General features: G+C 40.0%; 1 protein-coding gene across 2 annotated transcripts in view; it reads left to right on the forward strand.

The window, feature by feature from the left end:
* The window catches only part of gmds (GDP-mannose 4,6-dehydratase), a 248505-nt gene extending 239861 nt beyond the window's left edge, over positions 1-8644 (forward strand). For both annotated transcript variants that reach the window (XM_036978542.2, XM_036978541.2), the window contains 2 exons: positions 7339-7407; positions 8003-8644. In XM_036978542.2, coding sequence (XP_036834437.1) covers positions 7339-7407; positions 8003-8065 — 132 coding nt within the window. In that variant the 3' untranslated portion in view covers positions 8066-8644. The remainder of the gene's footprint in view (positions 1-7338; positions 7408-8002) is intronic.
* The last annotated feature ends 3516 nt before the right edge of the window (positions 8645-12160 follow it).

The following is a 12160-nucleotide window of genomic DNA, read 5'->3' on the forward strand; positions in this document are numbered from 1 at the left end:
TCAAACTAGACACTCTAATGTACTTGTCCTCTTGCTCAGTTGTGCACCGGGGCCTCCCACTTCTCTTTTTATTCTGGAACGAGACAGTTTGCGCTGTTCTGTGAAGGGAGTAGTACACAGCGTTGTATTAGATCTTCAGTTTCTTGGCAATTTCTCACATGGAATTAATTAATTAATAATTTCCTTAATTTTTCAGAATAAGAATAGACTGACGAGTTTCAGAAGAAAGGTCTTTGTTTCTGGCCATGTTGAGCCTGTAATCAAACCCACAAATGCTGATGCTCCAGATACTCAACTAGTCTAAAGAAGGCCAGTTTTATTTATTATTTAATTAGCTGCCATCCCCGTGCTTCATGGATGGGATGGTGTTCTTCAGCTTGCAAGCTTCACCCGTTTTCCTCCAAACATAACGATAGTCATTATGGCCAAACAGTTCTATTTTTGTTTCATCAGACCAGAGGACATTTCTCCAAAAAGTAAGATCTTTGTCCACATGTGCAGTTGCAAACCGAAGTCTCGCTTTTTATTGCGGTTTTGGAGCAGTGGCTTCTTCCTTGCTGAGTGGTCTTTCAGGTTATGTCGATATAGGAATCGTTTTACTGTGGATATAGATACTTGTGTACCTGTTTCCGCAAGCATCTTCACAAGGTCCTTTGCTGTTGTTCTGGGATTGATTTGCACTTTTCGCAGTACGTTAATCTCTAGGAGACAGAACGCGTCTCCTTCCTGAGTGGTATGACGGCTGCGTGCTTCCATGGTGTTTATACTTGCATGCTATTGTTTGTACAGATGAACGTGGTACCTTCAGGTATTTAGAAATTGCTCCCAAGGATGCACCAGATTTGTGGAGGTCTCCAATTTTGACTTGTGGAGGTCTTGGCTGATTTCTTTTGATTTTCCCATGATGTCAAGCAGAGGCACTGAGTTTGAAGGTAGGCCTTGAAATACATCCACAGGTACACCTCCAATTGCCTCAAATTATGTCAATTAGCCTATCAGAAGCTTCTAAAGCCATGACATCATTTTCTGGAAATGTCCAAGCTGTTTAAAGGCACAGTCAATTTAGTGTATGTAAACTTCTGACCCACTGGAATTGTGATACAGTGAATTATAAGTGAAATAATCTGTCTGTAAAAAAATGACTTGTGTCATGCACAAAGTAGATGTCCTAACCGACTTGCCAAAACTATAGTTTGTTAACAAGAAATTTGTGAAGTGGTTGAAAAATGAGTTTTAATGACTCCAACCTAAGTGTATGTAAACTTCCGACTTCAACTGTATATGTGTATTTATACTTCAAAAATATATATTATTATCTAAAGGTTAGTTATACTATTTTGATATTGATAACTGCACTGTTGGTTAGATCATGCAAGTTAAGCATTTCAATGTACTTGTGCATGTGACAATAACAATTGAACGTGTGTGTGCATGTTCATTTCTAAACTTTTTCAAATCTCATACACACACATACACACCACACGGTTGGCTGGCTTCGCTATTAATCTTGCCCCCTCTCTCCCTGTGCTGGTTATCTTGACAGTAAGTACTTCACATATACAAATCTCCTTGGAGCTGAAGGGGAGGCAGAATGCTTAGCGGTGGCGTTGGGGCACTTAGTGCGATCTGCTGCTAGCCTCCACTCTGCTCCTCAAGAGTGTTTAGAGTGTGTCCTCATCCACCTAAATATTTATCACACAGCTCCCCCAGGAATTTTAATGAGCACTGATGGAGAACAATCATCATGGGGGGGGGGGGGGGGGGGGGTCTGAAGGAAGGGAGCGAGACTGGTCTCTTTCATTGTTAATCAATACGTTGCCCTCATAGTTTTACTATAAATACAGCTCCCAACTTAAGGAAGGGAGAGAGACTGGTCTCTTTCATTGTTAATCAATACGTTGCCCTCATAGTTTTACTATAAATACAGCTCCCAACTTAAGGAAGGGAGAGAGACTGGTCTCTTTCATTGTTAATCAATACGTTGCCCTCATAGTTTTACTATAAATACAGCTCCCAACTTAAGGAAGGGAGAGAGACTGGTCTCTTTCATTGTTAATCAATACGTTGCCCTCATAGTTTTACTATAAATACAGCTCCCAACTTAAGGAAGGGAGAGAGACTGGTCTCTTTCATTGTTAATCAATACGTTGCCCTCATAGTTTTACTATAAATACAGCTCCCAACTTATGTACTATTCCTCCTTCTCTCATATATAAATATACATTATGCTTCTAAGTGTGTGTTTGTGCGTGTGCGTGTGCGTGTGTGTGTGTGTGTGTTTGTGCGTGTGCGTGCGTGTGCGTGTGTGTGTGTGTGTGTGTGTGAGAGAGGGACAAGGCCACTTTTTAGAGTTCAGTACCCACGTTGTGTGTCGACCGAGCCTCACGTGGAGACGGCGGAAGAATCATGTGATATAACTCACACCCCCCCTGCTGTCTCCCATCACACAGGAATATATACACACACAGGAATATATACACACGCAGGAATATATACACACGCAGGAATATATACACACACAGGAATATATACACACACAGGAATATATATACACACACAGGAATATATACACACGCAGGAATATATACACACACAGGAATATATACACACACAGGAATATATACACACACACAGGAAAATACACACACACAGGAATATATACACACACAGGAATATATACACACACACAGGAAAATATACACACACAGGAATATATACACACACAGGAATATATACACACACAGGAATATATACACACACACAGGAATATATACACACACAGGAATATATACACACGCAGGAATATATACACACACAGGAATATATACACACACAGGAATATATACACACACAGGAATATATACACACACACAGGAATATATACACACACAGGAATATATACACACACAGGAATATATACACACACAGGAATATATACACACACACAGGAATATATACACACGCAGGAATATATACACACACAGGAATATATACACACACAGGAATATATACACACGCAGGAATATATACACACACAGGAATATATACACACACACAGGAATATATACACACGCAGGAATATATACACACGCAGGAATATATACACACACACAGGAATATATACACACACGCAGGAATATATACACACACAGGAATATATACACACACACAGGAATATATACACACGCAGGAATATATACACACACAGGAATATATACACACGCAGGAATATATACACACGCAGGAATATATACACACACAGGAATATATACACACACACAGGAATATATACACACGCAGGAATATATACACACGCAGGAATATATACACACACACAGGAATATATACACACACACAGGAATATATACACACACGCAGGAATATATACACACACAGGAATATATACACACACAGGAATATATACACACGCAGGAATATATACACACACACAGGAATATATACACACACAGGAATATATACACACACAGGAATATATACACACGCAGGAATATATACACACACAGGAATATATACACACACAGGAATATATACACACACACAGGAAAATACACACACACAGGAATATATACACACACAGGAATATATACACACACAGGAATATATACACACACAGGAATATATACACACACACAGGAAAATACACACACACAGGAATATATACACACACACAGGAATATATACACACACACAGGAATATATACACACACACAGGAATATATACACACGCAGGAATATATACACACACAGGAATATATACACACACACAGGAAAATATACACACACAGGAATATATACACACACAGGAAAATATACACACACAGGAATATATACACACAGACTGGAACTCTCCATCTCTCAGTGGTAGGATCCTGAACTCTTTACTGGAGTGGCTAATACTGTCTAGATGTCCTGGGGAGAAACCAGCAGGCTCTTTCTTCCTCTCTGTTTCACTATTTTCTCTTTTCTCCCCAGTCTTTGTGTTTCTTGTTCTAGAATCTGGGAGTATGTTAATGTGGGCAGAGAAAAAGAGAGGGAGGGATGTGGATAGAGAAGTGTGAGGAAGAGGAAGAGAGGAATGAAAGGATGTGCATACCTGGACCGGCTCTCTCATTCCTTCCCTGTCTTTCTCACGGCCTCAAAAGCCTTTCTCACACCTGGACCAGAACACTAACAAACCATTCTCGCAAACACACACACTCAGTCTTCGTCTGTGTGACTTTACAAAGGGCAAATGTTTCTGGGAAATCATGTCTGTCCTTCAGACAGCTGAGGCTGTGGGGTCCAGACTTACTGAGTTGAATTACTGTTGTCTCATTGCTGCTACTGTTTGATGTCTGCATCCATCCTCATGTCCATGGTCATACAAATACCAGAAGCACTTCCAATGGCCTCTCCAAACCACATCAGATCCTCAGAGCCTGTCCCCTGTGAGTGTTTCTGCGTGAGAGAGAGGGAAAGAGAGAGAGAGGTCTCTATGAGGATGTTGAACTTTCTTTCCCTTCAACGGCTCGAAGAGCTCTTTGGCTATGGTTATGTTTCTAGTGTTCTCTCTGTCTGCTGTGTGAAAGGGTTGCTGTGATTTATTGACAGAACTTTCAGTGATACTGGAATTCCTTAGCGTTACATGCCAACTCAGAGTGCCTTAATCACCTGTGGGCTTTATTGACCGTGATCACATTGAGAGAGTGGTTTACACCTTTAATGGTAGAAAGGAAGAGGGGGAGGAGAATTCAGGTGTCGATGAGGATGTTGACAATGGTGGTGATGACGATGATATTGATGATGGTTTGGCAACTGTGGCAATGAGGTTATTTAGGATGTGGTGTGATGTGGTGTTGTTACTGCTCCTGGCTACCTGAAGAGAAAGGGAAAACTGTTTCATCAGCACTACCATATACCTGTAGGGATCAGATATACAGTCAGTTTATGTCATCGTTTTGTCTCTCCCTATGTGATCCCTCTTCTGCGACCATCACAACTTGACACACACTGCCCATGATGCATGGCGTGGTTTATGGACTGTGAACAGATCTGAGGATGCGTGTGATATAGTTTTATCACTCTAATTTTAAAGCCCCTACAAATGTAATATTTACTCAAATCTTCTGTCTTCAGAGAGCAATCCACTCAACATAGCAAATTTTCTAGAACCCATTTCTGTTATCACTGTTGCATATTTCCAGACATGTGGAGAATACTATTTTAAACAGGATATACCACGACCTTGGATTCTGTACCAAATCAGATCCATATGAAGATTATATTGTTCCCCATCTGTTAGCAGTTCTTGTTGAATAATTCAGTACATTCTCTGTCAGTGAGGGGTGAGTTGACTCTGTTCTAGTTAGGTTTTAAATCTCGGAGCAGATTGAATTTATCTCTCTCTATATAGATATATATATATATATATATATATATGTGGGTGTGTGTGTGTTTTTTTTTAAGGACTTGACAGGTCTTTATCAGTATAAATACACTGTATTCCAGGTCTTATAGATAGATGGACATCTGACTACTGACCAGTCATAGAGATGCAGGAACAGGAAGTGTACCTCACCTCAGTCAGCTATGTTGATCGGAGAAGGTAATGTTGTCATGGTGAGGTGGGGCATAAGATGATTCTGTGTGGCTAGTAGCACTCAGCAGTGCCATCTCTGGCCACATACTGCCACTGCATGGAATATTATAGTCAGTCCATGGTAGGGGCTGGGATTCCATTAGGTCTTTTCCCTCTTTATTCACTATTTGTACATTCAGCATTATTTTGCTCTGTGTTTCATCTATTATGTTCATTGAGGAATGTTGGTTCTAGACACAGGTTTATTTGTGTTATAACAGATAACAGGCTAGTTATAATGTGTTTAAGTAGGCTTCAAGAGCTTTTTAACGTTATAAATGAGCTGAGGCGAACTCACCTTGGAACCCCTTTATTGGGGACAAAAACCCCTGATATTAATTTCACTTTTGAAATGTTCTCCTTTAAAAATTTAATATAATGTACTTATGGAGTCACTCCATTAATAACTCCTATAATTAATATAATTCTTTAACTTTATATAATTGACGTCCATTGCTGTAATAATGATTCTGTAAATATGGCTGTTTATAGGCCTGGAACAGAACTGAATGTCAGTAATGTAGCGTAGAACTGCAAATGGACTTTGTGAACTGACTACTAAAGGAGGGACGAGCTTTTGTCTGATGGCTGATTTAAAGACTGTACTAATAAAAACATTTTAAAAATGCACTTGAAGATTGATTGGAGGTTACATTATAAATAAAAAAATAACACATGAAAAACGTTTTGTCGTTAACTTTAATCCACTCCAACAAAGTTTGTGCGTTTGCATGTGTGTGTGTGTTAGCCAGTGTGATTGAGGGCTGTGGAGCAGCTCAGAGATGTGGGTCCCTGTTCTGTAAAGGCTGAAGTAGCACCAGGCTAGGCTAATGCTGCTGTAGCGTTCCTCTGTAATAAGATCACCCAGAAACAGACATTTTCAAATGTTTTAGTGTCAGATAGAAAAGAAGCTCTCTGCCTTTATAAGTTCACATCTCTATTCAGCCATGGACATGAGCACATCGGGAGTAACTGATACGTACTCTCCTTCTACTGAAAGAAATATGTAGCTAACCACTAAATCAACTGTAGAAATCTTGACAGTGAGTATGAGAACGTAACAGGGTTGTTCAAGAAACTTGCGTACGGTTCAAAGATATGCATAGATTTTTAGGATAACAACAAATTGCTGACTGTTTAACTGGGGGAGAGAGAGGTGACAAAATGATAACGAGCGAGAGGTATTTTCCAGGCTGTATCTTTGGTGGTCTCAGAGAGGGTCTCAGTAGATTGTGAACCCAGTGCAGAACACAAAAGGGAAACAGAGGAGAGAGGGGGATGAGGGAGGAAGGAGGTTACACCACCGGAGTCCCACAATTCATCATGCTCTGGCACCCTCTGGATGAGAGAGGAGGGGGAGTCTGGGATTGATGGCCAGTGAGACTTTGTGACCTCCCTTTCCCCTAGAGGGGATACTGACCTGTGTGTGTGAGAGAGAGAGAGTTAGACAGAGGATCTGAATATCTGTTTACATCCTATAGGCATCCTATAGAGAGTTGTGCATATGTTTGATTTCGATATATAGTGGTGGAATTAAAGTCTTTATAACAGGAAGTCTACTGTATCACTGTATATCTACTGTTTCTACTGTAATCTACTGTTTCTGCTGAACTCTGACTGTAAAATTACCCTATTCTAAACACCATTCTCTAGTGGCCATGAATGATGAGTTGTTTTTGTTTCTCCCTCTCTTTCCCCAGGAATACCTGCAAGGTGATAGCACCAAGGCACTGACAAAGTTAGGCTGGAAAGCAAAGATCACTTTTGAGGTGGGTGTTGCACTTTACTCTGCGTGTGTGCTTGTGTGCATGCGTGTGTGTTTGTGTGTGTGCGTGTCAGTGTGCACATAACCCATGGTGGAACTGGAGAAGCACAGCATGCTGGTCTTCTTCGATGACAGTCTTCCCAGCCAGCTTCTCCACTTTTCTTGTGTTGTCAGTAAACACAACATAAATTGGAAAGTTAAGCGGCTTCTTAAGTAGCTAAACTAATGTTTTTTAACGTGTTATAATCAAATACTGTACAAGCCTTATATGAACAATAATAGGTAGGTTAAGTGTGATTGAACAAGCCAAGTTGGACTAATCTCCCACTTACCAACCACAGTACATCAACATGACTGAATAAAGAGGTCCTCTGAACAGATTTGATGTTCACAACCCATTTTGTTTCTCCATTATTTTCATATTTTTTGTCTTAGGGATTTTTCGATTCGGACCAATAATTTTATTAGGTTAACCTATTTTCCTGAATCTATACAAATTGTTTGATTATCAGTGTTTGGAAATGAATATTTAGGCTGCTATGTTAGGTTTAGAGTAGACAATATCTGTGTCTAAACTAAACCTCTATTTGACTCTTTAGGAACTGGTGAAAGAGATGGTTGATGCTGACATCCATCTCATGAAGAATAACCCTAACGCATAAAACCAAATCCTGTGGATCAACCCAAACCTAGGGAATTGTCTGAGCACTCCTGACCAGAGTGCACTGTGACTCAACAGTCGCACCATGCGGTGAAAAGAATATAAAACTAGTCTGGATCATTTTTTTCATCAATTTGCTGTCCCAAACGAAGTTACTTCGTCTGTTTTTTTGCCTTTTGCTATGGTGAGGGAAGATTATTCGATGCCTTTTAAATAATACCATTCCTTATTTTTGTTTTTAATCTTAATATATTTTTTTCTCACTGATCATGATTTAATAGCCTATATGGTGATAGGACTTTTAATTATTTTTATTCGACACTGTCTCTGGGCAATATGGGATTGTATTGTTGTCTTGTGTTTGTGTGTTTTAATCGCCTGGCATATAGGTCACAGGTTGCAGTTTGTCCTTTTAGAAAAAAAATAAGTAGAACTTTAATGATTTGTTATTGTAAGATGACCAACAAATTTGTTTTAAATGTTATTCAGCATTTGTGAAATCTTTTGTATTCCCATCTGCCATATTTAATTCAGAATATAAACATTTTGGTACAATAAAACTTGTTCTTTTGATACATTAGTTGGCCCTATAAATGTGATTATTTTCTTGACTTTTCATGCACAATCTTCTGCTCTTCTCCTCTTAATATACATTGTTTGTTATAAATGTATTGATAATTACATAGACACATAGCACCACATATAATATATGTAGCCTAAATAACATAATTGTAACTATTTATGAAGATAGGCTATTTTATGTCACCCAATTGGCACTGCATAATCTCCCCGCCATTATTCCACAAAGATGTGTCTAGACTGGAGGACACGTGTACAATGTGTACCTTATAAATAGGGGAGAGATGTTATACCTTTGGTTAAATCTTGTAAAAGGTATTTTAAAGGTAAAACCTCAAGCTTGAGTCGAGTCAGAAGACTAGAGTAATGTTGTTTGAGAGGTTCCTCGTGCCAGCGCGCCCAGGTTGCTCAGAGGTCGCGTGAGCCTCAGCCCCTGTCATTTCCCTTCCCTCCTCGCGCTCAGCTCTCCTTGGTTTGCCCCGCGAGCACACTAACCCTGTTCATTCCTCAGGAAATACGCTTCCTCGAGCCTGGATCCCATTCCTGCAGAATGTGTCTCAATCGAGACATTCTGACTATGTGCCCAATCCAAGCCCAGCGCGCACTGGAGGCTGCCTCTTCTAAGCGTAAAGTCCTCTGTCGTTTTGTCTCTGACTGCTGGAATATGAACCCCTAACCTCGAACCTCTTTGTTTTAGAGGCCAAGAGACGTCCCACTATACTCTATACTTTTACTTTAATGGTTTGTAAAATAGTTTTGTTACAGAACAATAGCTTAGAAAGGAAGTTAGGTTGTTACGGAGCCTATATTTTATGGAATCAACATCCAGACTTTAAAAGATTATAGCCCCAGAAATGTATCAGTTGTGTAGGCCTACATTAATCAAATGAAAACCGTCGTGGGATATTTTTATGAAAAATCCGTTTGACATTTTAAATGGAAAATGGAGGGTTTCAAGGTAGGTTTACGAAGAGGGAACAAACAGGGTGGGTTTTCCTGTCTGCCTCTCTTTTTGTTTAAGACAACACCTAGAACATTGCAGTTTGACCGTCGGAGACAGCGCTGCATCTGTGTGGACTTATAATTGGTAACAGATGGCGCTTTGAGGTTGGCCCTGGAACCCGGGTGCGAGCGAAAACACACCAGTTTCCACTGTGCCAGGTCTCTCCTCGCGCCCGCCGGCCAGCCGCACACAGGTGCACGGGCCCAGTCGCGCGCCGCCACTAACTGCAGCAGCCCTGTGCTGCTCTAGGCTCAGCTTTCAGAACGCACGGGAACATAATGCAGGCACCCAGTTCCAGGCGTAAATTACTACAGAGAAGAAAGAGAAAGGAGAGGAGTGTGTGCCACCACATTTTTGGCTATGAAAAGCTAACAAAAAAAAGCCTTAATACGTTTTACAGTAAAACAGGAGAGCAAAATAAACTGAAATAATCTAACAATCTCCTGAAATTGTCTTTATAGATGTTATTTTCGCTCACTGTTCTTTATCCTTACATAGAGGGTTGGCTATAGCAAAGACCTACAGACTACTTTTGTTGTTTTTACCAGAATTCAAAAATAAAATGGATTATTTATATCATATGCATTTGGCTCTCTCAATAGGGCTATGGTTTGGAGTAACAAATAGGGAGATTCATGCTTTCATGAGACATGGAAATTGCCACCGTCGTGTCCTTATTGTTACACCTCATTATAAAAACAGGCATAATAGCAAAAGGGTTCACATATTTGCCTTAATTTTTATATAAGGCCTAATTAAACTGTTATTTGAGCCATATACGTATTATCATCTAGCCTACGAGGATGACATCGATGTATTATTACAAATTTGCAATGATTTTAGGACTATTCGGTTTTATAAATATGATCAAAATGTTCACAATTTGATATCTTCAGGCCTACAATTTCTTGAGACAAATCATTTTCTTTTCAGTTTGGAATGTTCTTCAATGTAATTTTGTTTGTTCGTTTCATGGTGTAGGCCATCGTTTAAAATCAACTATCAACTGTTCTTTATAAGCAACAGAGTCGATATGGTAGAGTGAATCTTTCAAATAAAAGATAGACCATCTCTATAGGCCTATACTTTTTAAACGGACTAAAAGAAAAGTGAGAGAGTGAATAGAGAGACAGTTACAGCGGAAATGGCGCCCATATAAGTCATCTGAACCCTGTTAGTGCTTAGCATTTCTGACATTCTCCACTGCCCGGATAAATAAACAAGTAAATGGGAGATTGGTTAGGAAGTGGAACTCTGCAATCGGATTTATCTCTAATAAAACATAGCAGATGCAGATTACCATCAGAAAGGGCCCCAAATGCTGATGCTGGTATGACCATTAATTAATCGAATATTTTGTTTGGCTTTATCCTAGTTCATTTGGTGTGCTATAGGCTGACTGGCACCAGCTGACGAGCGAATAGAGAACCATGAGAAAGTCTCGATTATAATGTGGCAAATCACATAATACAATGTGAGAACTCGCACGAATGCTTACACCTTTTCATTCTCTTGTCACTTATAGCAATACTGTATTGAGTAGGTCTAGCCTAAGTTTATAGTTTACAAATTGATAATTAGGCCTACTGTTTCATGTTCTCCTTTTATTTCCAACATATTGAGTCATAATCCTTTAATTGGTGTTTGGCGTATTGGTTAATGACAGTTGATAGGCTAATGTTAGCAAAGAGTTATAGCCTTGCTCAATTACACTACTGTAATAGAACCTCTCGTGTCGTAGAACTAAACGTCCCCGCGAGGCAGTGGCAACCTTCACCATTACTTCTGACTTTTCCGAGGGCTTTGGAAAATGGCGCGCCTTCAAGCGTTTTGACCTACCCAGGTCCATGTCTCCCCCGGCTCTGGCCCCGGGGCCTGCCCCCACAGGGCCTGCCTGGGCGGGGAGACAGACACACTGACACTCCGGTGGTTAGATTTATCCCCACCAGGACCTTAAACAGTGCTGAGTAAAATATGTCTTAATGCATCAGACAGGCGTTAGACAGATGTGAAAAGCGAAGATCGAACGACAGTGAATTTATATATTATACATCATTCATGCGTTGACGTGTTATTGAGGGGCGTGTGGGTTTGTCTTGAAGGCGCCCGGAATTGTTGTGATTGTAGGCCTTAACAGCTTCATTTAAAGACGAGGGGAGGGTCTCAGTTTCGCGTTACACATCCTCTTGTTTTGTGTGTGTGTGTGTGTGTGTGTGTGTGTGTGTGTGTGTGTGTGTGTGTGTGTGTGTGTGTGTAATTGCTGTTGACTTACAAATTGATTTGATAAGCTCTTGCTCATACAGACCCTCCTAGTCTGTGTTTCATGCCATTCTCACGTTTACTCTTGAAGTTTCAAATTCTGTTTTTAGCTCATTATGGAATGTAAAAATAATTGCCTAATAAAATAGAATACTTGAGAACATTGTATCTCTTGTCATAATACTTTAATCAAGTAGCCTATGTGGGCCTATTAGACTATTGCCTGCAAAGTCAGCATGTTTGAGGGAATGTTAC

The sequence above is a fragment of the Oncorhynchus mykiss genome, chromosome 5 (assembly GCF_057628025.1).
Source record: "Oncorhynchus mykiss isolate SJ-2025 chromosome 5, ASM5762802v1, whole genome shotgun sequence".
Lineage (NCBI taxonomy): Eukaryota > Metazoa > Chordata > Actinopteri > Salmoniformes > Salmonidae > Oncorhynchus > Oncorhynchus mykiss.